This window comes from Jaculus jaculus, chromosome 11, assembly GCF_020740685.1.
Source record: "Jaculus jaculus isolate mJacJac1 chromosome 11, mJacJac1.mat.Y.cur, whole genome shotgun sequence".
In the NCBI taxonomy this organism is placed as follows: Eukaryota; Metazoa; Chordata; class Mammalia; order Rodentia; family Dipodidae; genus Jaculus; species Jaculus jaculus.
In genome coordinates this window covers 109172337-109197739 of record NC_059112.1, presented here as the reverse complement: position 1 = coordinate 109197739, position 25403 = coordinate 109172337, and the positions used below count along the sequence as shown (strand labels likewise).

The 25403-nt window shown below is 48.5% G+C and overlaps 1 protein-coding gene across 1 annotated transcript in view; it reads right to left on the bottom strand.

Moving 5' to 3' along the window:
- Positions 1–8839: 8839 nt before the first annotated feature.
- Srl (sarcalumenin) overlaps positions 8840–25403 on the bottom strand; it is a 60824-nt gene continuing 44260 nt past the window's right edge. The window contains exons 2-6 of the mRNA XM_045161780.1: positions 25074–25175; positions 23863–23958; positions 15852–15968; positions 13691–13924; positions 8840–11138 (exon numbers count right to left, since the gene is read on the bottom strand). Coding sequence (XP_045017715.1) covers positions 10327–11138; positions 13691–13924; positions 15852–15968; positions 23863–23958; positions 25074–25110 — 1296 coding nt within the window. The 5' untranslated portion in view covers positions 25111–25175 and the 3' untranslated portion in view covers positions 8840–10326. The remainder of the gene's footprint in view (positions 11139–13690; positions 13925–15851; positions 15969–23862; positions 23959–25073; positions 25176–25403) is intronic.

The following is a 25403-nucleotide window of genomic DNA, read 5'->3' as shown; positions in this document are numbered from 1 at the left end:
GGCTTCAACCAGAAAGTCCCATCTTCTCTCACCCTGAAGTAGCAGCCATCAGGGCTAGGGCACGACTTCAGTTTTCAGTAACAAGAGAAGAGGGCAGTTTGCATTTCAAGTTTATGGGATCGTTTCTTAACATTCTCACTTCCTGGTGTTTTTTTTTTTTTTTTTTTAATTATTTATTTCCAAGGAGAGAGCAAGAGAATGGGCATGCCAGGGCTTTTAGCCACTGCAAACTCCAGATGCATGGGCCACTCTGTGCATCTGGCTTTATGTGGGATCTGGGGAATCGAACCCAGGTCGTTAGGCTTTGCAGACAAGCGCCTTAATTGCTGAGTCGTCTCTCCAGCCCTCATTTCCCGTTCGACCGCGTGCACCAAATTCCCTCTGCGGTTCTCTCCACCGTAGGTTCCGCTCAGCAAATTCAAGGTTTTGGCGGGTCCAGACCCTCCCGGGGCTTCACGGTCGTCGGCCCCACACACCTCCGAAGACCAAGAGTCGTAGCAACAACCGGTCTCGTCGTCCTCGCCGGGGTCACGGCCTGGGAGGACCGAGGTTCGCAGGTCTCTTCGGCCTCCGTGTGCACCGAGGAGCGGCCTGCCCGCACGGGCACTGAGCTCGCGCCCCGCCGGACCCGGAGCTCGGGCACGAAGGCGCGCCCTGCGGAGCCACGCCCACCCGACGTCCCGCTAAGCGCAGCGTCCAGAAAGCCCCGCCCCGCCCACGTGCGCCTGCGCAGGACGCCCCCAGCGGCCGCGAGGGGGCGTGGTCGAGTCCCGGCCGCGCGCGTGCGCAGAAAGCGCCAGGTGTTTTCAGGCCGTCTTCCTGCGAGCTGGACTCTGAGCACCTGGTTCTAGGCGGGATCGCGTTTAGGGGCGTCTGGCTGCAGCGTGAGGGTGAGGACTTCTACCTTGGGAAGACCTTTTTTTTTTTGGTTTTTCGAGGTAGGGTTTCACTCTGGCTCAGGCTGACCTGGAATTCACTGTGTAGTCTCACGGTGGCCTTGAACTCACAGCAATCCTCCTACCTCTGCCTCCCGAGTGCTGGGATTAAAGGCGTGCGCCAGCACGCCCAGCTGGGAACCTTTTTTTTTTTATTATTATTTCTATTTATTTATCTGCAAGCAGAGAGAAAGAGGAGACAGACAAACAGAGAATGGGCACGCCAGGGCCTCCAGCCACTGCAAAGAAACTCCAAATGCATGCACCCCCATGTGCAGCCGGCTCTCGTGGGTAATGGGGAATCGAACCTGAGTCCTTTGGCTTTGCAGGCAAGTGCCTTAACCGCTAAGCCATCTCTCCAGCCCAGGGAGACCTATTTGCATGAAGAGAGCCAGGCCCGAGGAACAAGGCCAAGTTCAACCAGTTGTCTTTCCCATCCTTCAGGACCCTGGCCCAGAACCTGCCTCAGTTTCCTCACTGAGAGGTGATGCACTGGGAACAGGCTGAGGCAGACACAGCACGAGGTTTTTACTTCGACCAGAGAAGCTTGACGGACGCTGTGCCGCATCCACGTGGTCCAGAAGTGCACCTGCCTCCTTCCTTGTCCAGGATACCCCTGCCTGGGTGCTCGGCGAAAAGCGGGAAAGGAGCATCGCAGTGGCCCTGCTGCTAGTCACCAGGAGCTGGACTGCCCAAGACATCACAGGGATCCCAAGACGGATCCCAGGTTGAGGTCGCCTCTAGGCCCAACAGAGGCTGCCACCCAGGGCCAGGCCAACAGGGTGGTCTTCTCCTCCCACCTTCCTGTGGGGCTGGGGTAGTTGGTTCCCAGCTCTCAGAAGTGGAGCAGAGGCTGGGGAGGACTGATCCCCCCCATGCCCGTCACCCCCCAGGTGCAGGAGGGAGGCTCCTGGGTACCAAGTTGTGGCCTCGGTAGTCAATCCTGTGTTTCTTCACCCTCTCTCTCTGCCCAGGAGTTGGTAGCAACCCCACGCCTAGACTCCGTGAATTTTAATTTAATTCTTTTTTTTTTTTTTTTTTTTTTGAGGTTGGTTCTCACTCAGTATAGCCTAGACTGACCTGGAACTCACACTGTAGTTCCCAAGCTGGCCTCAAACTCACATCAATCCTCTCCTACCTCTGCCTCCCAAGAGTTGGGATTAAAGGGCTGCACCACCATGCCTGGTGGATTTTTAAAAATATTTTATTTATTTTATAAATAAATAATTTATTTGCAAGCAGAGAGAAGGGGGGAAGAAAATGAATATGAGTGCACCAGGGCCTCCTGCAAATGAACTCCAGACACATGCTCCACTTTGTGCATCTGGCTTCATGTGGCTACTGGGGAATTGAACCCCAGGCCAGTGGTCTTTACAAGCGAGCATCTTTAACGGTTGAGCCATCTTCTCCAGCCATCCTTGGGCTTTTTTTTTTTTTTTGGGGGGGGGGGGAGAGAGAGAGCGCCAGAGATAAAGAGGCAGAGAGGAGCAAGAGAAGGAGAAAATGGGTGCGTGCACCTGGGCCTCCAGCCACTGCAAACGAACTCCAGATGCCTGCACCACCTTGTGTATCTGGCTTACGTGGATATTGGGGAATTGAACAGAGGTCGTTTGGCTTTGCAGGCAAATGCCTTAGCTTCTAAGCCATCTCTCCAGCCCCATCCTTGGACTTTTTATTAAGTCCTAGTTTTCCCACTTTATTGCCCTCTTCCTCCTCATCACTACCACACGTAGAGTTCACCTCCCTGTGAGGGTAAACCTTGGTTCTTCCCCAGAATCTATCTCCTCATATCAGACCTGACAAACCTGTCCAAAGTGTAGCCAAAATTCCCCAAGCTTGATAGCCCCTTTTAGTAGTCTCTGAATAGTCTAATGCCACCTAGACTTCTCAACAGAGGTATTGTTCAAGTGTAAACAATTCGTGAATTGCTTTTCAAGCAAGCTCCTTTAGCCACTGAGCCATCCCTCCAGTCTGAATTAATCCTTTTCCGTTAAGAAAGAGGAAGAGGGGCTGGAGAGATGGCTTAGCTGTTAAGGTGTTTGCCTGTGAAGCCTAACGACCCATGTTCTACTCTCCAGATCCCATGTTAGCCAGGCGCACAAAGGTGAGGCAAGTGCAACGTCACTCATGCCCACTACATCACGCAAGTGTCTGGAGTTCAGTTTCAGTGGCTGAGGCCCTGGTGCACTAATTCTCTTTGTTTCCTTCTCCTTTCTCTCTCGTGCTCTCTAAAACAATTTAAAATTAGCCGGGCATGGTGGCGCGCGCCTTTAATCTCAGCACTCGGGAGGCAGAGGTAGGAGGATCACTGTGAGTTCAAGGCCACACTGAGACTACATAGTGAATTCCAGGTCAGCCTGAGCTAGAGTGAGACCCTACCTCGAAAAAAAATTTTTTTTATATTTTTTAAAAAAGAAAGTGAAAGAGCACATGAAGGCCGGAGCAGAAGAATCATTTGAAGCCAGCAGTTCAGACTAAATTGCTGCTTCCCTCAGGGCAGAAACTATGCCTTAACAAACATTGCAAAGTTTCAAATCTTGAAAGAGCAGTGTGGGCCGGAGGGTGGGGCGATGCACTTGGACACTGGGGGAATAGAACAAGTGTCTGTGTACTCTTCACAAATACAAAATCACCTTTTTACTTTATTTATTTATTAATATTTATTTATTTATTTGAAAGAGAGAGAAGGAGAGAGAGAGAGAGAGAGAATGGGCATGCTAGCGCATCTAGCCACGGCAAACAAACTCCACATGCATGCACCACCTTGTGCATCTGGTTTATGGGGTTCCTGGGAATCGAACCTGGGTCCTTTGGCTTTGTAGACAAATGTGTCAACTGCTAAGCCATCTCTCCAGTCCAATTTTATTTTTTTAAGATTATACTCATATCCTCTCACTCCTACCCCCATTCCACAGTGGGCCTTCCTCAGTTGGGTTATTGGTATTCATTGTTGAGTCCTGAAGGCCTCAGTCAGTCGCTCTAGTGGGGGGGGCAATACTGATCTTTTATTATCTATTTATTTTGTTCTTTGAGGCAGAATCTCACTCATTCTGTGGCCAGGCTGACGTGGAATTCACGATATAGACCAGGTTGACCTCAAACTCATGGTAATGATCCTTTTGCCTCGGCCTCCAAATGCTGGGATTACAGATATGTACCACCCCACCCATCACAAAATCATTTTTTCCAATTTTTTTTAAATATACTGGGCACCATGAGTTTCAGCTGCTGATCAGCATAAATCAGAGTGATAAGACTTACAGAGCCCAGGCATGATGACACACATCTGTAATTTCACCAATCAGAAGGCTATAATGCAGGAGAATCATGAGTTTGAGATCAGTCTGAGCCTCAAAGCAAGTTCAAGGCCAGCATGTGCTGCATAGTGAGCTCTTGTCTCAAAAAGTTAAAAAATACATACTTCAAAAAAAAAAATAAGGAAGTCGGGCATGATTTCACATGCCTTTAAATCCAGCACTCAGGAGGCAGAAGTAGAAGGATCACCATGAATTTGAAGCCACCCTAAGACTATATAGTAAATTCCAGGTCAGTCTAGGCTAAAGCAAGACCCTGCCTCAAAAATAAAATCAAGCAAGGGCTGGAAAAGTGGCTCAGTAGTTAAGGCATTTGCCTACAAAGCCTAATGGCCCCAATTTGACTCCCCAGTACCAAGTAGAGCCAAATGCACAAAGTGGTGCATGCATCTGCAGTTCATTTGCAGCAGCTAGAGACCCTGACGTGCCCATTCATTCTTGTTCTCTCTTTCTAGTGAGTAAATATTTAAAATATTTTTGAGGTTAGGGTCTCACTCTAGCCCAGGCTGACCTGGAATTCACTGTGTAGTTCCAGGTGGCCTCGAACTCACAGTGATCTTTCTACCTCCCCAGTGCTAGCATTAAAGGTATGAGCCACCACATCTGGCATAATAATTTAAGGAAAATGTCAAGCAAATCTTTACCAGCCAGAAAGTCAATGCCACCATATTAATAGGGCCCTGGACAAGTAACCTATCCTGAGGAAATTGACTGTTAGGTAGAATTATGACTCTCCCTCTAAGACATGTCATCATCCCAGACACACTGACCTCTCATCAGTGAAACATGACTAATGATAGTCGTAATAGCTGACATGTACTGAGTGCTCTCTGTGACTGTGTCCTGTTTGTCAAGCATGTTGCACATACCAGGCCATTTAATCCTCACAGTATCTCCGTGTTAGGACTAAGGAAACTGAAACAGGGTTTAATCAGCCGCCTAAGGCCAGCTTTGTAGCAAGTGAGGAAATCCAGGGCCAATCCCAACGATCTGACTAGTCTGTGGTCTGAACCTTGCTGGCCAGCTTCCTCCCTCTGGGGTTGTTGTGAGGATTAGCGAAGCCTCAGCATAGTGCCCGGTGCCTGGCTGGTACAATCAGTTAGTTGGTGTTAGGTGGAAGGGCAGTGGTGCATGCTGCATTGAAGCCCGGTAGGCACGAAAGAGATAGTCTGGAAATTGGCTGGTTTCTTTCTTCCCTTCTCTCTTTTGCATGTGCGTGTGTGTGTGTATGTACGTGGTCTGTGTGGGGTGGTGCAATCACATGTATATGCGGATGCACAACCGCGCACGTGCCTGCAGAGGTTTCCCCAGAGATCAGGTGTCCTCCCGTTACTGGTCTGCCTGCTTTCCCTTGAGACAGAGTCTGATTTTAGAGCATGCTGTTTGGGCAAGCCCTGTGGATTCTCCACCCTGCTCTCCACAGGGTTGGACTTACAGACGTGTGAAGCCATGTGCAGCTGTTTTGCATGGGTCCTGGGAATTGAACTCGGGCAATCGCAGGCCCATCAGTCCTTCATGCTCACATGAGAAGGGCTCTTAACCACGGAGCCATCTCTCTAGCCTAGCTTCTCCTTTATTTTATTTATTTATTTATTTATTTATTGCCTAATGCAAGAGAGAGAATTGGCACACCAGGGCATCCAGCCACTACAATCGAACTCTAGACACATGTGCCACCTTGTGCGCATGTGCACAATGCTCGTTTCCGTCACTGTGTGTCTGGCTTACATGGGACCTGAAGAGTTGGACCTGGGTCCTCAGGCTTTGCAGGCAAATGCCTTAACCTCTAAGCCATCTCTCCAGCCCTAGGCTCCCTTTTCTAAATGGTCAGTCAGCACTTTGAATCACATAGACTGTGGGAAAACATTTCTGCAGGTTCAGAAATGACTCCTTTATGATGCAGTAGTTAGGCTAAGATGCGGGCCCAACCTGTTAAATGTACCTTTCCCACACGCTATCATATCAGCAGTCTAGGTTTGTTTTTGTTGTTGTTGTTGGTTGGTTGGTTTGGTTTGATTTGGTCTTTTGAGGTAGAGTCTAACTCTAGCCCAGGCTGACCTGGAATTCATTAATTCACTATGTAGTATCAGGGTGGCCTTGAACTCACAGCAATCCTCTTACCTCTGCCTCCGAGTGCTGGGATTAAAGGCTGCACCACCACACCCAGCAGTTTGTTTTTCTAACACCTTGTATTAACTGACTTTGAGTTTGTCTAGAGAGCAATTAGTGTTTGAATTGGGAAAAGCATGAGCTTCATGTCACTGAAGTAGAATTGACATGAAATGTCACAAGTCATAAGTTATTTTTTTAAAGATCTTATTTTTATTTCTTTCCTTGTTAGAGACAGTGGAAGACAGAGAATGGGCACACCAGGGCCCCTAGTCACTGCAAACAAACTCCAGATGCATGTGCCACCATGTGCATCTGGCTTACATGGGACCTGGAGAATCGAACCTGGTCCTTAGGCTTCACAATCATGTGCCTTAACCACTAAGCCATCTCTCCAGCCCCCAGTCATAAGTTTTGATCTCAGTTCACTGGGCTTTGACATACCTGCAAAGCTAGGAACTGGTAAGATGGCCTTCCCTTCCTTGGCTGCCTCTTTTTGGGTCTCTACCCAGGATGACCAGGTTCCCCACCACCATGCACACATTTGTCCAGGTACTTTCCCATAATCCCTCTCATATATTCCTACAACTCCTTCACAGCCACCACCACTCATTCACCCCATTCGCCCCAGATATGCCTCTGCCCCTCACCAGGGACCCCTACACACAATGCAAACCTAACAATCAGGCCAGACATGCTAATGTGGGTTTGTAATCTCAGTGGTCAGGAGACTAAAGCAGGAGAATCATGAGTTCAAGGCCTGCTTGGCATACATAGAGTTTCAGGCCAGCCTGGGCAATTTCTTTCTTTATTTCTTTCTTTTAATCAAATGTTTTATTTATTTATTTAAGAGAGAGAGAAGGAGGCAGATAGAGAGAAAGAGAACGGGTGCACCAGGGCCTCTAGCCACTGCAAATGAATTCCAGACGCATGCACCCCCATGTGCAACTGGCTCACGTGGGTCCTGGGGAATTGAACCCAGGTCCTTAGGCTTTGCAGGCAAACACTTTAACTGCTAAGCCATCTCTCTACCCAACCTGGGCAATTTGAAAATGAGCACTCTCCTATATTTTAAAAAAAAAGGAAGCTAAGGGCTGGGGAGCTGTCTCAGTATTTGCCCTGTAGGCATGAGTGCCTGAATTTGGATCCCAAAACCCACATAAAGCTAGATGCTGTCGCTCAAGTATTTGTAACCCCAGTGCACCTAGGGCCAAAAAGGGAGACAGGAAGATCGCCTGGGAACTCACAAGCCAGCTGGCCTGGGGAACACAGTAGAGGATCTACCTCAAGCGAGGAGGAGGGTGAGGACCAATCCCTACAATACAGTTGTCCCCTGACCGCCACACGCGTGCCATGCTCACACGTTCCCACACATGAACACACACAATGAAGCTACGAGAGTTCCTGGCTGGAGGCAATCAGGAAGAACGAGGTGTTAAAGAGAGATTGGAACTTTATTGAGACGCTCTCCCTGATGAAATCAGCACAGAAAGAACCCCGGGAGGGTGGGCCGCCACTCTGGCGCGGACACTCACAGACGCTCCACTCAGAAAACCTCCGGATCCCCATGCTTCCCCCAGCCCCCAGGCCCCTCCTCGCAAGGACTCAGAAACCTGCGCGAAATCCACCTGCACAGAGCTGGGCAAGGAACTAACACTTAGGCTGATCCACCAACAAGCCTGTGGGCTGTAGAGGAAAAGTAAATTGTATTGTGAGAAGAGGAGCAGAATGGAGAAAAGAACAAGAGATGGAGAGAAGAAAAATCCAAAAGAGGGAGTCACACTGATCAGGCAGCCCAGCCCCCACAAACAAAATACAAATATTACTGCGTTAACTTAACGTATTCATTCCACCCACGTTCCCCCAAGCAATGCAGGTGTTGACTGCTAGGACAAGGCCATACGGTTTTCCTTTTTTTCTTTTTAATGTCCCTGACTGCATCTGAGAATTAAAAAAAAAAAAAAAAATAGCGCCAGGTGTGGTGGCGCACGCCTTTAATCCCAGCACTCGGGAGGCAGAGGTAGGAGGATCCCCGTGAGTTCGAGGCCACCCTGAGACTCCATAGTGAATCCCAGGTCAGCCTGGGCTAGAGTGAGACCCTACCTTGAAAAACCAAAACAAACAAACAAAAAAAAATTAGACATGCCAAAAGCGATCCACAAGCATGAGGAGCACCTGAAGGAGAAGGGTGGGGGGGCAGTGTCCCCTGGGGCAAATGATGAAGCGGTGAGACGAGGGACGTGGGCTGGGGTGGGTATTTTAGTGGGAAGAAACGTGCCAGACTGCAGCTCATGAGCTGCTGCCAGGCTCCACGGATGGCCCTCGCGGGAGGACCTTCACTCCTCCGAAACGGTGCCCTGGCAACTTTAGAAACTCTGGCTTTCTCAAGGAAGGTCCTGCGCCCTCCCCGGAGCCCAAAGCAGCAGTCTCCCTTGCAGCAGGTGCCTGACTGCTAGGAATTAAAGGAAACACAAACTCCTACGTTGCAGTTCTCCTTGCAGCCCCCACAGTTCGCCTGGTCTGCTCACACGCCTGATCTTCAGAACGAGGGACTCTGGCTCGGCCCTCCTCCCCACTTTTCTTCTGGTCTAATGCTGGAGGACCACGACCCATGCCTCAAGATCTGGGCCCTAGGGACAGCTTGCTCCCAAGAGGAGCAACCAGCTATGCTGCAAGGAAGCCCTTAAGAGGGTAGCTTATCTCCCCAGGCTTCCTGTCCCCACGCCCTCCCTCCAAGGTCGCAGTGTTTCCGGCCACGGGAGACTCTCAAGAGTCCTTCCTCGGTGCCCTCCAGTCTGTCATCTCCTAATCTCTGTCCCGGAAGGTGGACGCACAGATGCACACTCAGCGGTGGCTGAAGGCACCGACTGTCCCACGGCCGTGCGGTCAGCGGGCAGCCACGCCAAGTGCAGGTGGAGGCTGAACCAAACCTCCAGCTTCAGCTGGCCGAGTGGATAGTGCTGGTTCTGACCCTAAGGAATTTCGCTGAGTGGGGAGTGTTGGTGCATCAGGGAATGGAGAAGAAAGGAAAGGGAACGCCATGGTAATGGGAACAGGCGGGGCACCTCTGCCAAGGGCTCCCCGCAGTGACCTCGTGGGAGAAGCCTCCTGCTAAATTTGGGAGAGGCCGACTGTCCAGGGAAGCCCCCAAGGCCAAGGAACAAGGTCTCTGCTGTCCTCTCTGAGGCCCAACACCTTTGTGATCTGAGTTTTCCAAGACATGCAATAGACAAAGACACACTGCAAACCAATTAACCCCCTGAGCCCCTCCAGTACCTTCACTTAAGTCAGTTCCAATGGGGAAATTATCTGAATACACCTCCTGTTTACTCCTCTCTTGGGGCCAATGAAGTATCTGAGATCCCCAGCTGGGACGCCAAAGAAACAGCACCTGGGGAGGCAGACGCCCGTCCTAACCTAGGACTGCCTGTGCTTTCTTAGTGTCCTAACCACTGTTGCTCTCCGGAGGTTCCAGGGTCAGTTTCGAAAGCCAGGCAGATTCAGACCCAAGAGACTCTATCCAATGTTAAGAGCCAGGGAGGGCTGGGGAAGGCACAAAAGGCGGAGCGTGGGAGGAAGGGTGACCCTCTCTCCCCTGGCGTCACCATTTGCCCAGCTTGCAGGGAAGGGGGAATTTCAGTTGACCCTCATTGATTTAGTATACACTAGAATTTAGCTGCTCTCTGTCCCTCCAAGACAGGACCCAGGAGAAGCAAGGGAACCTGACTTGCCTCAGCCAGGCCTCCTAACCGAAGCGACGAGACAAGCACACTGCAATTCACAGTTTCCACCTCCTCTGCTCACCCACGCGCCTTCGCTGCGCCACCGGCCTCAACCCGCTCCCCAAATCTCTACCGCGCGCTGGTTCTCACCGGGGTGGGCTCAAAGGGTTAATAAACCAGGACTTCTCAGACAGTTAGGACACAAGCTTATTCACCAACAGGGACCCAAGAATGGCTTCTCACAACCTAGTGCTTCTTGTAGCGATTCTTTGGGGCCTCACCACACCCTGTTTTGTCACAGTTGGGAGCACCCGGATTCTTCCCAAGCCCCAGGCTACCCAGGAGGCTGGGGAGCTCCTGGGTGATGGCGCGCTCTATCTTCTCCAGGAAGCAGCCCCCCATGTAAGAGCATTGCTGAGAGAGGAGTTTGAAGTTGGAAATGGGGTTAATGCCAAAGAAGTCCTTGTAGGCCTCGCGGTTGGGGAGGTCAAACTTGCTGACATTGGTCTTTGCCAGGATGGTCTTGAAAATGTAGAATTTATCAGGGTCTTCCACAATGTCCTTAAAGACCAGTTCTCCGTCACTAAAGAAGGTCATTTTGTCCTTGTAAGTCTGCAGATAGCGATCAACCAGGAGGGCATGAATGCGGACCCGGATGGCATGCTGGCGGATGAAGGCGATCTTGTTCTCTAATCTGTTCTCGATCACCTGGTTCAGGTCCTCCAAGAGGGAGATCTCTTCTTTGAGGAACAGCTCCCGGTGGGTGTCAGGCTTATAATCCTGTGGCCAGAAGGAGCTGACATAAACCCGCGGGGGCTCCGTGACATTGATGAGAGGGGCCAGACTCCAGAAGAGAGCTCCGTACACGCGCATGAGCATCTGCGTGGCCAGGTTGTCCGCCTTGTTCAAGATGATTCTTATCTGCGACTCGCGTCCCTTCAGCTGGCGGAAGAGCATCTCCAGCTCCAGACCCACATCTAGCTTGGTGGGGTCGAAGACAACAAAGATGAGGTCGGCTCTGTCGATGAACCACTGACACACATCGTTGAACGGGTAGCCTTGGGGACACAGCAGTGAGAAGTCAGAGTTGGGCTCAGTCCACACAAAGCCCTTTGCACCCCGCCCCCAGTCCCCCAGAACCAAACCACTGCATGGCTTGAAAGGAGTCACAGAGCTGTGAATTTCCTGGGTTTCTAAACACTACTGAAGAAATGAATTGCATGGTGCCTGCTCTTTGTCAACCTTCAACAGAACAGGCAGATCCTTACTTAAAAAAAAAAAAAAATTAGAGCCGGGTGTGGTGGCGCACACCTTTAATCCCAGCACTCTGGAGGCAGAGGTAGGAGGATTGGTATGAGTTCAAGGCCTCCCTGAGACTACATAGTGAATTCCAGGTCAGCCTGGGCCAGAGTGAGACCCTACCTCAAAAAAAAAATCTTTAATTTTATTTACTTATTTGAGAGCAACAGACAGACAGAGAGAGAGAGAAAGAGGCAGATAGATAAAGAATGGGCAGGCTAGGGCCTCCAGCCACTGCAAACAAACTCCAGATGTATGCGCCCCTTGTGCATCTGACTTACATGGGACCTGGGGAATCGAGTCTCAAACCGAGGTCCTTAGGCTTCACAGGCAAGCGCTTAACCACTAAGCCATCTCTCTAGCCCCGCAATGCTTACTTTAATCTATGGTGGAATCCAAGTGTCTAGGAAAGGAAAGCACTTGCTCAAAGTAGAGCATTTCATGCAGGGTATGGGGGCACAGTCCTTTAATCCCAGCACTCAGGAGGCCAAGGTAAGATTACCAAGACCTACTCTGAAGGCCAGCCTAGGCTACATGGTGAGACCCGATTTCAAAACAACAACAAAGAAGTGTAGGTTTTTCAAATGTTCAGAGAGCTCTTGGGCAATGGCAAAGATGCTGAAATGAGAGAACTGGAAGAATGGCAGACGACACATGACTTAAGGGAAACAAATGTGTGTCCAGGGTCAAGGCCTGAGCTAGCTTGTGGGCTTGGCTTTGTCACTGGCCAGTCGGATGGGAACTGCTTCTAAGCTCTCACTTGTTAACCATGAAATGACCGGAGGAGGCCTGGAGAGATGGCTCAGTGGTCGAGGCGCTTGCCGGCAAAGCCTAAGGACCCATGTTCAACTCTTCAGATCCCGCGTAAGCCAGGTGCACAAGGTGACACAAGCATGCAAGGTCACACTTGAACACAAGGGGGCGCACGCGTCTGGAGTTCTATTGCAGTGGCTGGAGGCCCTGGCGCACCAATTCTCTCTCGCTCGCTCGCTCTCATAAAAAAAAAAATAAAAGGCCAGTCTATTGGACTTGACTCAAAAAACAATGACCAGGAGAAAAATATGACCAGAGCTGATGTCAAGATGACTCCACTGTTGCACCACAGGGCAGCACGCAGCCAAAGTCGCCAGTCTTACAGGCGCTGCCTACGCTTCTCTTTCACTTGCCATTTCCTCAGCTTTCTTACTTCTTATTTACAAAGTGAAGAGATAAAGGAATACTTACTTTGAAAACTTTTTTTTCCTACAATGATCAACCAGTAACGTATAAAATTATCCTACACACACACACACACACACACACACACACACAAACAAACAAAATGATCAGCTGGGTGTGGTGGCACACGCTTGGAAGGCAGAGGTAGGAGGATCACTGTGAGTTTGAGGCCAGCCTGGGACTGTAGAGTAAGTCAGTATGGGCTAGAGTGAGACCCTACCTTGAAAAATAATGTTTTTTCAATACTTAATAGGGGACTAGTAAGATTAATTGACCATTATAATTATGACTGATGATATTATTACTAATAAAACAAGGTCTAGTTATAACCCAAATGTGAGTCATAGCCATAAACTGTGATTTGCCATGTGGTCACATGTTCCTGTGATTGCACTGCTAAGGACACATCAATGCAGACAGCCCTGTGTCACCGCAGTATTCAGCGGCCTATGCCATAGCCTCATGCTTACAAAGTCCACAGTGGGCTGGAGACGGTTAGGGCATTTGCCTGCAAAGCCAAAGGACCTGGGTTAGATTCCTCAGAACCCGCAGAAGCCAGATGCACAAGGGGGCGCATGTGTCTGGAGTTCGTTTGCAGTGGCTAGAAGCCCTGGTGCACCTAGTCCCTCTCTTCTCTCTCTCTCTCTCTCTGTTTCCCCCTCTTTCCCTCTCTCAAATAAATAAATTAAATTAAAAAATTTTTTTAAACAGTCCACAGTGGCAATCCCCCACCACCCAAAGGCAGACAGAGTTCTGGGAAATCTGATAAAGTCTTAGGATAGGCAGACCCTACCTCAATATACATAAACTAAAGAATGCATCTCTTAGTCTTGGACGACACTGGCTACACTTTGTCCCTCACCTGCCCACCACCACAGTTGATGATGATTTTCTTTTTTTTCAAGGTAGGGTCTCACTCTAGCCCAGGCTGACCTGGAATTCACTCTGTAGTCTCAGGGTGGCCTCGAACTCACGGCGATCCTCCTACCTCTGCCTCCCGAGTGCTGGGATTAAAGGCGTGCGCCACCACGCCCGGCTGATGACCATTTTCTAAGACAGAGCTCCTGCTGTTCAGTCATGGAGACCCAATTACCTCTTTCTTGTTGCTTGCGGTTTTCAATGATGCCTGGTGTATCCACAAAAGTGACCCTCTCGAGAAGTTTGTGGGGAACCTCGATGCCAATCAGCTTCTCCAGGAAATTCTGACCAAATTTTTCCAGTGGTGAGAAGGACCGGGCACTGTCTGCAGCCATGACAATGCCCTCAATGGTTTTCAGCTTGGGCCCATGCATAAGGACTGTGAACTCGGAGGTGGTGGGTTCAGCACCTGCATGCATGGGTGATACGTGGGAAAACAGAAAGTCACTATGAGGGCTGGAGAGATGGCTCAGGGGTTAAGGTGCTTGCCTATAAAGCCTAAGGACCCTGGTTTGATTCCCCAGTACCCATGTAAAGTCAGATGTTCAAGGCAGCACATATGTCTGGAGTTTGTTCTTTGCAGTGGCTAGAGGCCCTGGTGTGCTCATTTCTCTCTATCTGCAACTTTCTCTCTCTCTCAAACAAAGAAGTATGTTTAAAAATCTCTATGAAACAGATTACAGCAAAGAATATAGGGGAAAGAAAAGAATATGGACAAGCAAGTTAAGGAAAATGTTTGCTACAAGGAAATGTTTGCTAAGTTTCTGGTTTTTGGGGTTTTTTTTCATACTTTTTGTTTATTTGTTTTTCTTTTTTTATTTTTGGTCTTTTGAAGTAGGGTGTTGCTCTATCCCAGACTGATCTGGAATTCTCTGTTGTCTCAGGGTGGCCTCACACTCACTGGGATCCTCCTAGCTCTGCCTCCCAATTGTTGGGATTAAAGGTGTCTGCCACCACGCCCAGCTTTGTTTTTATTTTATTTTATTTTATTTATTTATTTATTTATTTATTTATTTATTTATTTATTTATTTATTTATTTTTCTGAGGTAGGGTCTCACTCTGGCCCAGGCTGACCTGAAATTCACTATGGAGTCTTAGGGTGGCCTTGAACTCATGGCGATCCTACCTCTGCCTCCCGAGAGCTGGGATTAAAGGAATGTGCCACCACACCCAGCTCACTTTTATTTGGTTGTTTTTTTTTGTTGGGTTTTTTTTTTTTTTTTTTTTTTTTTTTTTTGAGGTAGAATCTTGCCCTAGCCCAGACTGACCTGGAATTCATTATGTAGTCTCAGGGTGGCCTCAAACTCACTGGGATCCTCCTACCTCAGCCTCCAAAGTGCTGGAATTAAAGACGTGTACCACCACCATGCCAAGCCTCTTGTTAATTTTTTTTTATTTATTTACTTGAGAGAGAGAGAGAGAGTTTGAGTGTGTATGGGCCTCTGATCACTGCAAATGAACTACAGACATATATGCCACTTTTGTATCTGCCTTTGTACAAGTACTGAGGAATTGAACCTGGGGTGGCAAGCTTTGCAAGCAAGTGCCTTTAATGGCTGAGCCATCTTCTCAGCTCCTTTTTGTCTTTTAAATTGTGGTAAAATAACATAATATAAAATATGTTACATATAATATACAGGTTAGAGGCATTAAACATATTTATATTATTGTGCAACCATTTGCAGAATTTTATTATCTTCTCAAACTGAAACTTTGACTCCATTAAACAGTAATTTTTCATTCCCCAGTGCTGTCTTGTGGTTGTTGTTTTGTTTTGTTTTCAAGGTAAGATCTCTCTCTATCCCAGGCTGACCTGGCATTCACTATGTAGTTTCAGGGTGGCCTCAAACTCATGGCAATCCTCCTGTGTCTGCCTCCCAAGTGCTGGGATTAAAAGTATGCACCGTCATGCCCAGCTCTCTGGTTTTTCTTACTGTAGTACATCATAGGAGTGAAATTATACAATATTTGTTCTTTAATGCCTAGCTTGTCTTATTTAACATACTATTTTCAAGGTACTGTTCATGTAATGTCACGGGGGTGGCCGATGCATTCTGACAGATGCATCGCTACTTTCAGAGGCCGAGTAGCATTCCATTATGTGGACAGACCATATTTTGGTTATTCATTCATTCATCAATGGGTATTTGAATTGTTTCAGCTTTAGGGCTATTGTGACTAACACTGCTATGAACATAGTGTAGCTACTGGTTTCTTGCATATGATTTCCATTAATTAATTTCCATTAATATATTGAAGTACTGAAGACATACAAACGTTTTCATTTCCCATCACACTTTCACATTCACATATTAAAACACACGCAATCTCTTGCCTGTATAGAGCTGATAGCGAGTATTTTCCAGCCCAAGGAGGTAGTTAATCATGGTAGATTTGCCAACGCTCCACGGTCCCAGGAACAGTACCATTGGCTTGGAAGTTATCTCCCCATCTGCGAGCAAACAAGAATTAGAAATAGAAGTGAACTGTCTGGCTAAATGTATATACAGTACTCTCCAAACCGCCCAATAGGCACTTTTCTTAAAGTCCATAGCCATATATTAATGCTACTCTCACTTTTGGTTAGAGAACCTTCTCTTTTCAGATGGCAGTGACTTTGGGATGACTCAGAAGGCACCATGGTGCTGAGAAGAAATGACAGAGGAATGCTCAGCACTGTAATGTCTCTATCACACCTTCCAAGACTCAGGGTCCATTGAAGAAGAGGTGGCAGAAAGAATATAAGAGCCAAAGGAAGGGTAGGACTCCTTACAACATGCTCCTCCAGACACAAAATGCTCTGGATATCCATGACCTCACAGTGCCTGACACTACCTACACAAGACCATCATAATAGGAGGAAAAGATCATGACATCAAAATAAAAGAGAGAGAGATTCAGGGGGGAAAGGGGTATGATGGAGAGTGGAATTGCAAAAGGGAAAGTGAGGGGGAAGGAATTACCATGGTTTATTGTCTATAATCATGGAATTTGTCAATAAATAAAAGAAATAGAAGTGAACCAAACAGCAGTTTTTACTGTAGAAGCAGCACGATTCTCCAAAGCACGCTGCATTCCCACTGCCATCCAGCTGGGCTGTGCGATTCTATGTGGATCAGTGTGCAGAAGTCTGTGGCACTTTTTGACCTACAAGAACCTCACTCAAAAGATTCCAGAAGCTGGGCGTGGTGGTGCCCACCTTTAATCCCAGCACTCAAGGACAGAGGTAGGAGGATTGCCATGAGTTCAAGGCCACCCTGAGACTCCATAGTGAATTCCAGGTCAGCCTGGGCTAGATAGAGTTAAGACCCTACCTCAAAAATAAAACAAAACAAAAAGATGCCCGAAGTCATTGTCTTGACCTTGACCAGCTCCTTGGCATGTCTGGTGCATCAGGAGGAGGAGCTAAGTGAATTAACATGTGGGCTTGGTGCTCATGCTATGTCCCTCCTCCCAGCTCAATCTGGAGAAAGACTCATAAAATGAGAGAACAGGGCTTCCACATGCAGAGGAGTCAAATGTTGCCCCCTATGCAAATGACAGAAGAGTGGACATGAAAGAATCGTGTAGGATGGTGGACCATTTGGACTGTCCCTGCCTGTCCCTTACTCTACAGCTGCCCTCTCTTCTTCACTCTGGCTCCCAAAACCCCCACCTCAGGCTAGGTCAGGTCTCAGATATTACCCTCCAGGTTTCATGACAAACTTCTAGTGTTGGAATCGCAACACTGAACCAGGAATCCTTTGATTCTTGGGCTCTGTGGCCAAGGTCCTTCTTGAGGCCATGCAAAGGCACACACCCTGCCTGAGCCACTCTGGCAGAATTTTCCAGGGCATTCAAAAATAGGGCCAGGGGCTGGGTGTGGTGGCCCACACCTTTAATTCCAGCACTCAGGAGGCAGAGGTAGGAGGATCGCCATGAGTTCGAGGCTACCCTGAGACTACATAGTGAATTCCAGGTCAGCCTAGGCTACAGTGAGACCCTACCTCAAAAAAAGTAGAGACAGGGGATCTGTGAGGAGATAGCTCAGTGGTAAAGCCCTTGCCTAGCATTTGTGAGGCCCTGGGTTCAGTCCCTAATGCTACAAAAATAAGCAAACAAATGGCGTGAGTAGGGGGAGATTGAATCTTTGAATGTGGGATGTGGTCTGATGTATTGTTAGTTTCCAGTCCTTTGTGCTCTGAGACCTTCTTTCAACTTCCATCCCTGAACAATTAGGAGCTTGCAGATAGTCCTCAAAACTTTGTTAGGCTGCCTTTTGAAAAAATATATTTATTTATTTATTTATTTATTTGCAAGGGTAAGGGTGAGGGAGAGAGAGAGAGAGAGGGTGTATCAGGGTCTCTAGCCACTGCAAATGAACTCCAGATGCATGCACCACTTTGTACATCTGGCTTTGTTTGAGTACTGGCGAACAAACTCAGGTAGGTAGACAACGCAGGCAAGCACCTTAACCACTGTGCCATCTCTCCAACTCTGTTTCTTGAAATTTCTCTTCCTTTATTTCATACAACTTCATTTAATACCTTGGCTCAAAAGTCAGAAGTAGGACTGGAGAGATGGCACAATAGTTAAGGTACCTGTTTGCAATACCTAACAACCTGGGTCCCATTTCCCGGTACCCACATAAGGCCAGATGCACCAAGTGGCACAGGTGTATGTATCTGGAGTTCCGTTTGCAGTGGCTGGAGGCCCTGGTGTGCTGATTCTGTCTCTGTGTTTCTCTCCCTCCCTGTCTTTCTCTTTGTGTTTGCAAATAAGTACTTTTTAAAAAATTTTATTTATTTGAGAGTGACATACAGAGAAAGAGGCAAAGAGAGAGAGGGAGAGAATGTGCACACCAGGGCTTCCAGCCACTGCAAATGAACTCCAGACGCATGCGCCCCTTGTGCATCTGGGGAATTGAGCCTTAAACCGGGGTCCTTAGGCTTCATAACAAGCGCCTAACTGCTAAGCCATCTCTCCAGCCCCAAATAAGTATTTTTTTTAAGGAGTCCATTTCAAAAAGAAAAACAGTCAGAAGTACAGGGCTGGAGGGATTGCTGAGTGGTTAAGGTGCTTGCCTGCAAAGCCTATGGACCCAGGTTCGATTCCTCAATACCCACATAAGCCAGCTGCACAAAGTGGTGCATGCATCTGGAGTTCGTTTGCAGCGGCTAGAGGCCCCGGCGCTCACTCGCTCTCTCGCTCTCTCTCTCTCAAATAAATAAATAAAATCTATTCTTTAAAAGTCAGAAGTACAAAATCATATATAATTATAATGTAAATACCCTCCCACAACCCCTGTTCCCAGTCTATCTGGGCCACACCCTCTAATAAGTAACCATTGCTAATTTCCTTTCTGTTCTTCCCCCCCACCCCCTTCAAGACCAGGTCTCACTATGTTGCCCAGACTGATCTTAAAGTCCTGCGCTCAAGTGATTCCCTTGCCTCACTCAGCCTTCAGAGTAGCTAAGACTACAGGATACACCACTGCCCAGTAGCAGTGCCAATTTCTGTATCGTTTCAGATATCCTTTTCCTTTTAGCTTTGTGTGTGTGTGTTTCGAATATTTCAATGTATATATGAGCAGTGTTGTAGGCATCATCTCCCCTCTCTTTTCAGCACTGAAGGCACAGTATACTTCCCTTTCTGCACCAAGTTTTTTGATGCACTTTCTTCTGTAAGGTGAAGCAAAATCCTAAAAGATGATGTGGTGTAAGTAAGTGGTGGGCACATGTGCATGGTCTCAAAGTAATCCATGACCTGGTCCCTTCCCTCCTGCCTACAAATACACTTGAGGGGGTCCCCATCTGGCCGGGGGCGGGATCGATAAGAAGGCTAATAGGGGTGTAACTACGTGAGCCTAGTTATAGTCACATAGTTTCACAAAAGGCTACAGTGCTGGATGGGCAAGTTCTGTGACTGACCACAGACAGGACTTCTAAGATGCTGTTGTTCCAACTCTCGACAGCAGGGGGCATCACAGGCACATATGGGAGGCCACTGGCCGGCTTGAGGGACAGGAGGTCATTCAGGAAGCTGGCCAGACATTAGGGGAGAAGAGCCAGGTCCCAAAAGGGAAGCTACAAGCCAGGAACTTGGGTCTTCCTTACAGAGTGCCAGTCCTGGGGCACCTGGCAGCCAGGCCATGGCTGCTTTCAGGCTAGAGTTACCCAAGAGTACCATGCCACCCGTGGTGTCAGGGCTGTGAGAGAAGGCAAGTGCGCAGGGCAGAAGGAAGCCCCTGGGAGTCTGGGTACCCTCGCACCAGGGCCTACACGGCCTCTAAAAAGCAAACTAGAACAACTGGCTCTTGGGCTTGTAAGAATAGAATAGGAACTTTTAGAACTGGGTATGCCCTGGGAAAAGAAATAGTCACAAAAATTTTTTTAAAAGGTGGGGGGGGTGCTGGAGAGATGGCTTAGCAGTTAAGGAACATGCCTGTGAAGCCTAAGGACCCAGGTTCGATTCTCCAGGTCGCACGTTAGCCACATGCACAGGTGGCGCACGTGTCTGGAGCTCATTTGCAGTGGCTGGAGGCCCTGGTGTGCCCTTTCTCACTCTCTCCCTGTCTCTCTCTCTCTCTCTCTCTCTCTCTTTCCCTGTCAAATAAACAAACAACAAGGGCCAGGGAATAGGTAAAGCACTTGCCTAGGATGCTCAAGGCCCTGAGTTCCATCCCCAGAACTGCAAAAACAGAAGAAAGATACAAAGAAACAAAGAAAGAAAAAGAAAAGAAGAGAAAAAGAAACACCATGACCAAAGCTTTAAGAGACAAGTGACCGTATCCAGGGACGTGGCTGAGGGATAGAGTACTTTCCTAACATGTTTGGAGCCCTGGGGAATATCCCCAGCACCGCGAAGATGAGAGCCACTTTTAAAACTGTTATAGCTAGGGCTGGGGACACGGCTTAGAGGTTAAGGTGTTTGCCTGTGAAGGCTAAGGACCCTAGTTCGATTCCCCAGAACCCACATAAGCCAGATGCACAAGGGGGCGCACACGTCTGGAGTTCATTTGCAGTGGCTAGAAGCACACCAGGGCCTCTTTCTCTCTGACTCCTCTCTCTCTCTCAAATAAATAAATAGATAATTTTTTTTTCAGTGTTACAGCTAACTGGGGAGATGGCTCAGCAATTAAGAGTTCTTGCACTTAAGCGCAAGGGCTTCTTGGGTCTGAGACAGCCAAGTTCAACTCCCCAGAACCCACGTAAAATGGCTGAGCAAGGCCACACACATTCATAAGCCAAGTCTTCATGGGGTGGAGACCAGAGAACCGCCAGAGCTCGCTGACAGACAGCAACTCCCGGTTTAGGGAGAGACCCCCCCATCTCAAAGCAATACATGGATGGACAATAAGAGGAGGACACCCAACATTCTCTTCTGACCCCCACATGCACATGGGGCTCACGCACCTGCACACAAACCATGCATCACACATGTATACACATGTGTACACACACAAAACTCATACAGCTGTGGAGGAACAAGAATTCTCTTACACTCTTCTTTTTTTATTTATTTGCATGTACACACATATGCCAGGATCTCTTGTTGCTGCAAATGAATGCCTAGCTAGCCTTAATGGGTGGCTGGGGATTGAATCCAAGCTGGCTTGCCATGTAAGCAAAGTGCCTTCTACTGCTGAGCCATCCATCTCCCTAGCTCCCTCCTTTCCTATTCTTTTGAATACAAACTAGAGTACTTGAAGGTGATCTGGCAACAAAAATTGAAATATTTAATTCTAGTATTCTACTTTTTAAAATATTTTACTCATTTATTCATTTGAGAGAAAAAGGAGAGAGAGAACGGGCACAGCAGGGTCTCTAGCTACTACAAACAAACTCCAGACACATGCATCACCTCAGGCATCTGGCTTATGTAGACACTGGGGAATCAAACCTGGGTCCTTAGGCTTCTTTGTAGACAGGCGCCTTAACTGCTAAGCCATCTCCCCAACTCATAGTTTTCTACTTATTCTACTTTTAACGTGTGTGTGTGCGTGTGTGTGTGTGCGTGTGTGTGTGTTGCACCAGGGTCTCTTTCCTTTGCAAACAAACTCCAGACACAATGTTACTTTCATCTGGCTTTATGTGGGTTCTAGGGAATAGAACCTGGACCAGCAAGCTTTACAAGCAAGCACCATTAACTGCTGAGTCGACTCCCCAGTCCCTGTTTTACTTTTTTATGGTTTTTTTTTTTTTGGGGGGGGGGTTCAAGGTAGGGTTTCACTCTAGTCCAGGCTGACCTGGAATTCACTATGTAGTCTCAGGGTGGCCTTGAACTCACAATGATGCTCCTACCTCTGCCTCCTGAGTGCTGGGATTAAAGGCGTGCCCCACCATGCTGGGCTCTTATGTATTTTTAAAACTTATTTTAGAGAGCCAGAGAGAATTGGTGCACCAGGGCCTCAGCCACTGAAACCAAACTCCAGACACTTGTGCCACCTAGTGGGCATGTGTGACCTTGCACTTGCCTCACCTTTGTGTGTCTGGTTTAGGTGGGATCTGGAGAGTGGAACATGGGTCCTTAGGCTTCACGGGCAAGCGCCTTTACGGCTAAGTCACTCCAGCCCATCTTCTACCCAGTATTATTTAAGCCAGAGTCTCTTACTGATCCTGAAGCCTGCCATTTTACTGCGAGCTCTGGCACCTCCTGCTCTCTGCTCTCCTACATGACTAGGGTTGCAGAAGTGTGTGGCCACACCCAGATGGCAATGCGGGCTCTGGGGAGAAAACTGAGTCATCACTCAGGCCTCCTCAGGCCCTGGTGCTCTTACCTACTGAGCCACTTCTCCGGGTCTTATTTTTGTCATTTTGAGATCCAATTTTTAGGCTGGAAAGATGTCTCAGTGGCTAAAGCACTCACCACTCAAGCCTGAGTGCCTGAAATCAATTCTCAGGCCCCACATAAAAAGCCAGAAGCTGTGGTAGGCTTCTCAAATCCTTGTGATACGGGAACTCAGGCAAGAGGATTTCAAGTGTGACACCAGACTGGACCACTAGGAAGGCCCAGTCTCAAAACAAAAGCAAGCCAGGGGTGGTGGCACATGCCTTGAATCCCAGAATTAGGGAGACTGAGGCAGAAGAATCACTGGGAGTTCCAGGCCATGCAGGAATACTGAGTGAGACCCTGCCTCACAAAAAGAGAAAGAAGGCCAGGCGTGGTGGCTCATGCCTTTAATCCTAGCACTCGGGAGGCAGAGGTAGGAGGATCGCCGTGGGTTCAAGGCCACCCTGAGACTGCATAGTGAATTCCATGTCAGCCTGAGCTAGAGTGAAACCCTACCTTGAAAAATCAAAAGAGAGAGAGAGACCTGGAGAGATTATCCAGTGGTTAAAGGCACTTGCTTGCAAAGCCTGCTGGCCCAGATTCAATGCCCTAGTACCCACATAAAGCCAGCAACACAAAATGGCACATGCAACTGAACTTCATTTGCAGCAGCAAAGGGCTCCAGTGCACCCATTCACATTCGCTCTCATTATCTCTCTCTCTCACACACACACACACACAAATAAATAAATAGAAATTTATAAAGGAGGAAGCCTGGAGAGATGGCTCAGTGGTTAAGGCACTTGCCTGCAAAGACTAACTACCTGGGTTTGATTCCCCAGTGCCCGTGTAAAGCCAGGTACACAGGTGGTGCATGCATCTGGAGTTCTTTTGCAGTGACTGGAGGCACTGACATGCCCATTCTTTCTATCTGCCTCTTTCTCTCACTCTCTCAAAGTAAATAAATAAAATATATTTTTTAAAAATAAGCATGGGCTAGAGAGATGGCTTAGCAGTTCAGGCACTTGCTTGCAAAGCCTAAGGACCCTAGTACCTACGTGAGCCAGACGCACATGGTGGCGCACGCATCTGGAGTTTGTTTGCAGTGGCTAGAGGCCCTGGCATGCCCAGTCTCTCCCTCTCTCTCTCTCTCTCTCTTTCCTAAATAAATAAAAGTAGACTATTTTAAGTAAATAAATAATTCTGGACCAAGGGAAGCCAACCAGGACGATCAGTAAGGTGGCAGGGAGAAATTCAGGCCAACTGGAGGACACAGGCATGACCCATATGTGAGGAAGGAGCCTCGGAAGGTTCCTTAGCATAGGGGGATCAGAGCAGGCATCATCACCCTGGAAGTGGGTGAGTAAATAAAATCTCTGCTACTAGAATATAAGGGCTTCACAATGAAACACCCTGTCAAACTCTCACAGCATCCAGCAGTCTCCCATGACTTCCCAAGGATGGAGTTTCCTGTCCTGCCTGATTCCTCAGAAGAGCTGGGCTCCTGCATCCCAGCACACATCCTTCATAGAGCTAGCGAGCCTGTGTGGGAAGGCCCAAGGCGCAGCCCTCGGTTCTAGACCCATGATGTGTACCTGTGATCTCATGCTGCCGGAGCTCATTGTATTTGTAAGACTGCTCCAGGGGCTTGATGGAGGTGTGGTAGATCTTCCGAAGGCGCTGCAGCACCGCTGAGGACAGAGAAGAGCAACGAGAAGGGAGCATCAGGCAGGGCAGGCCCCAGGTGCTCCTCACTGTGGAGCAATCTCACGTGTCCGGCGGGTCCACCCCTTCGCCTGATGGGGAGCAAGGGCCATTGATGGCTGACATACTCTGATATGCTTGCGTTTATGGAGAGAGCTGGCCCACATCCCAATTCGCAGAAATCCTCAACCCAAAAGCATTTCCCAACCCATCCTGCAAAACTCCTGAGATGTTTAAAATAATAATAATAATAATAATAATAATAATAATAATAATAATTCTGTCTTACTTCATAGAAACATTGTCTCAGACTGTAGCCTGAAGGTCCTTTCTGGCTGTGCACCAAGATCAATCCACTGCCTTCTCTAGGCTTGGCTACCTACTCAGTTAAGAGAGGATAACAGGGCTGGAGAGATAGTTTAGGGGTTAAGGCCCTTGCCTGCAAAGCCTAAGGACCCATGTTCCATTCTCCAGATCCCACATATGCACAAAGGTGAGGCAAGTGCCCACTAGGTGGTGCAAGTGTCTGGAGTTCAATTTTAGTGGCTGAGGCCGTGGTGCACCAATTCTCTGTGTCTCTCTAAAAAAATAAATAAATAAAATAAAGAGAGGATAAGGCTGGGCATGGTGTCACACACCTTTAATCCCAGCACTCAGGAAGTGGAGGTAGGAAGATCGCTGTGAGTTCAAGGCCACCCTGAGACTCCATAGTGAATTCCAGGTCAGCCTGGGCTAGAGTGAGACCCTACCTCGAAATATCAAAAAAAAAAAAAAAAAAAAAGGTCAAAGCAAATGAGATGAATTCTTGTTGACCATCTACTCTGCCGCAGCACTGGGGCTGGCATAGCCTACAGACAATGGCCAAGGAATTCACCCTCTGCTCTGCTCTGCTCTGGCCACCCTGCCTAGACTGTCCCCGCCCCGGAGCCCAGCTCACACCGCCTCCCGCCTCCAGGACACGACTCTTCCCTGTGTCCTCCTGTGCTCAGAGCTATAGCTCTCTGGTGTCCCGGCTCCATTCCCCTCTAAAGCCTGGCTGCCCGCCACAGAGCCCGCTGCACCCCCCCCCCCCCCGGCAGCCTGTCTCCCCCTTCCCAATTACCTGAGTAATCGTCCGCTGGCTTGTCTTCATTCAACATCAGTGTGTTATCGATGTGGGAGCGGTCCCTCAACGGGGCTTCTTCACTCACATCCTCCGTCTCTTCTGGGAAGAGAAGTAGGTAACAGTGGGTCAGGGCGAAGCTAAACCAGTTGAGCTCTAAAGCTCACACACAGAGGCCAGGGCTGGGCTTGGAGGAGATGCTGAACAAAGTTCAAAACTGACCAGAAGCCAGGCGTGATGGTGCACGCCTTTCATCTCGGCACTCAGGAGGCAGAGATAGGAGGATCGCTGTGAGTTCGAGGCCAGCCTGAGACTACATAGTGAATTCCA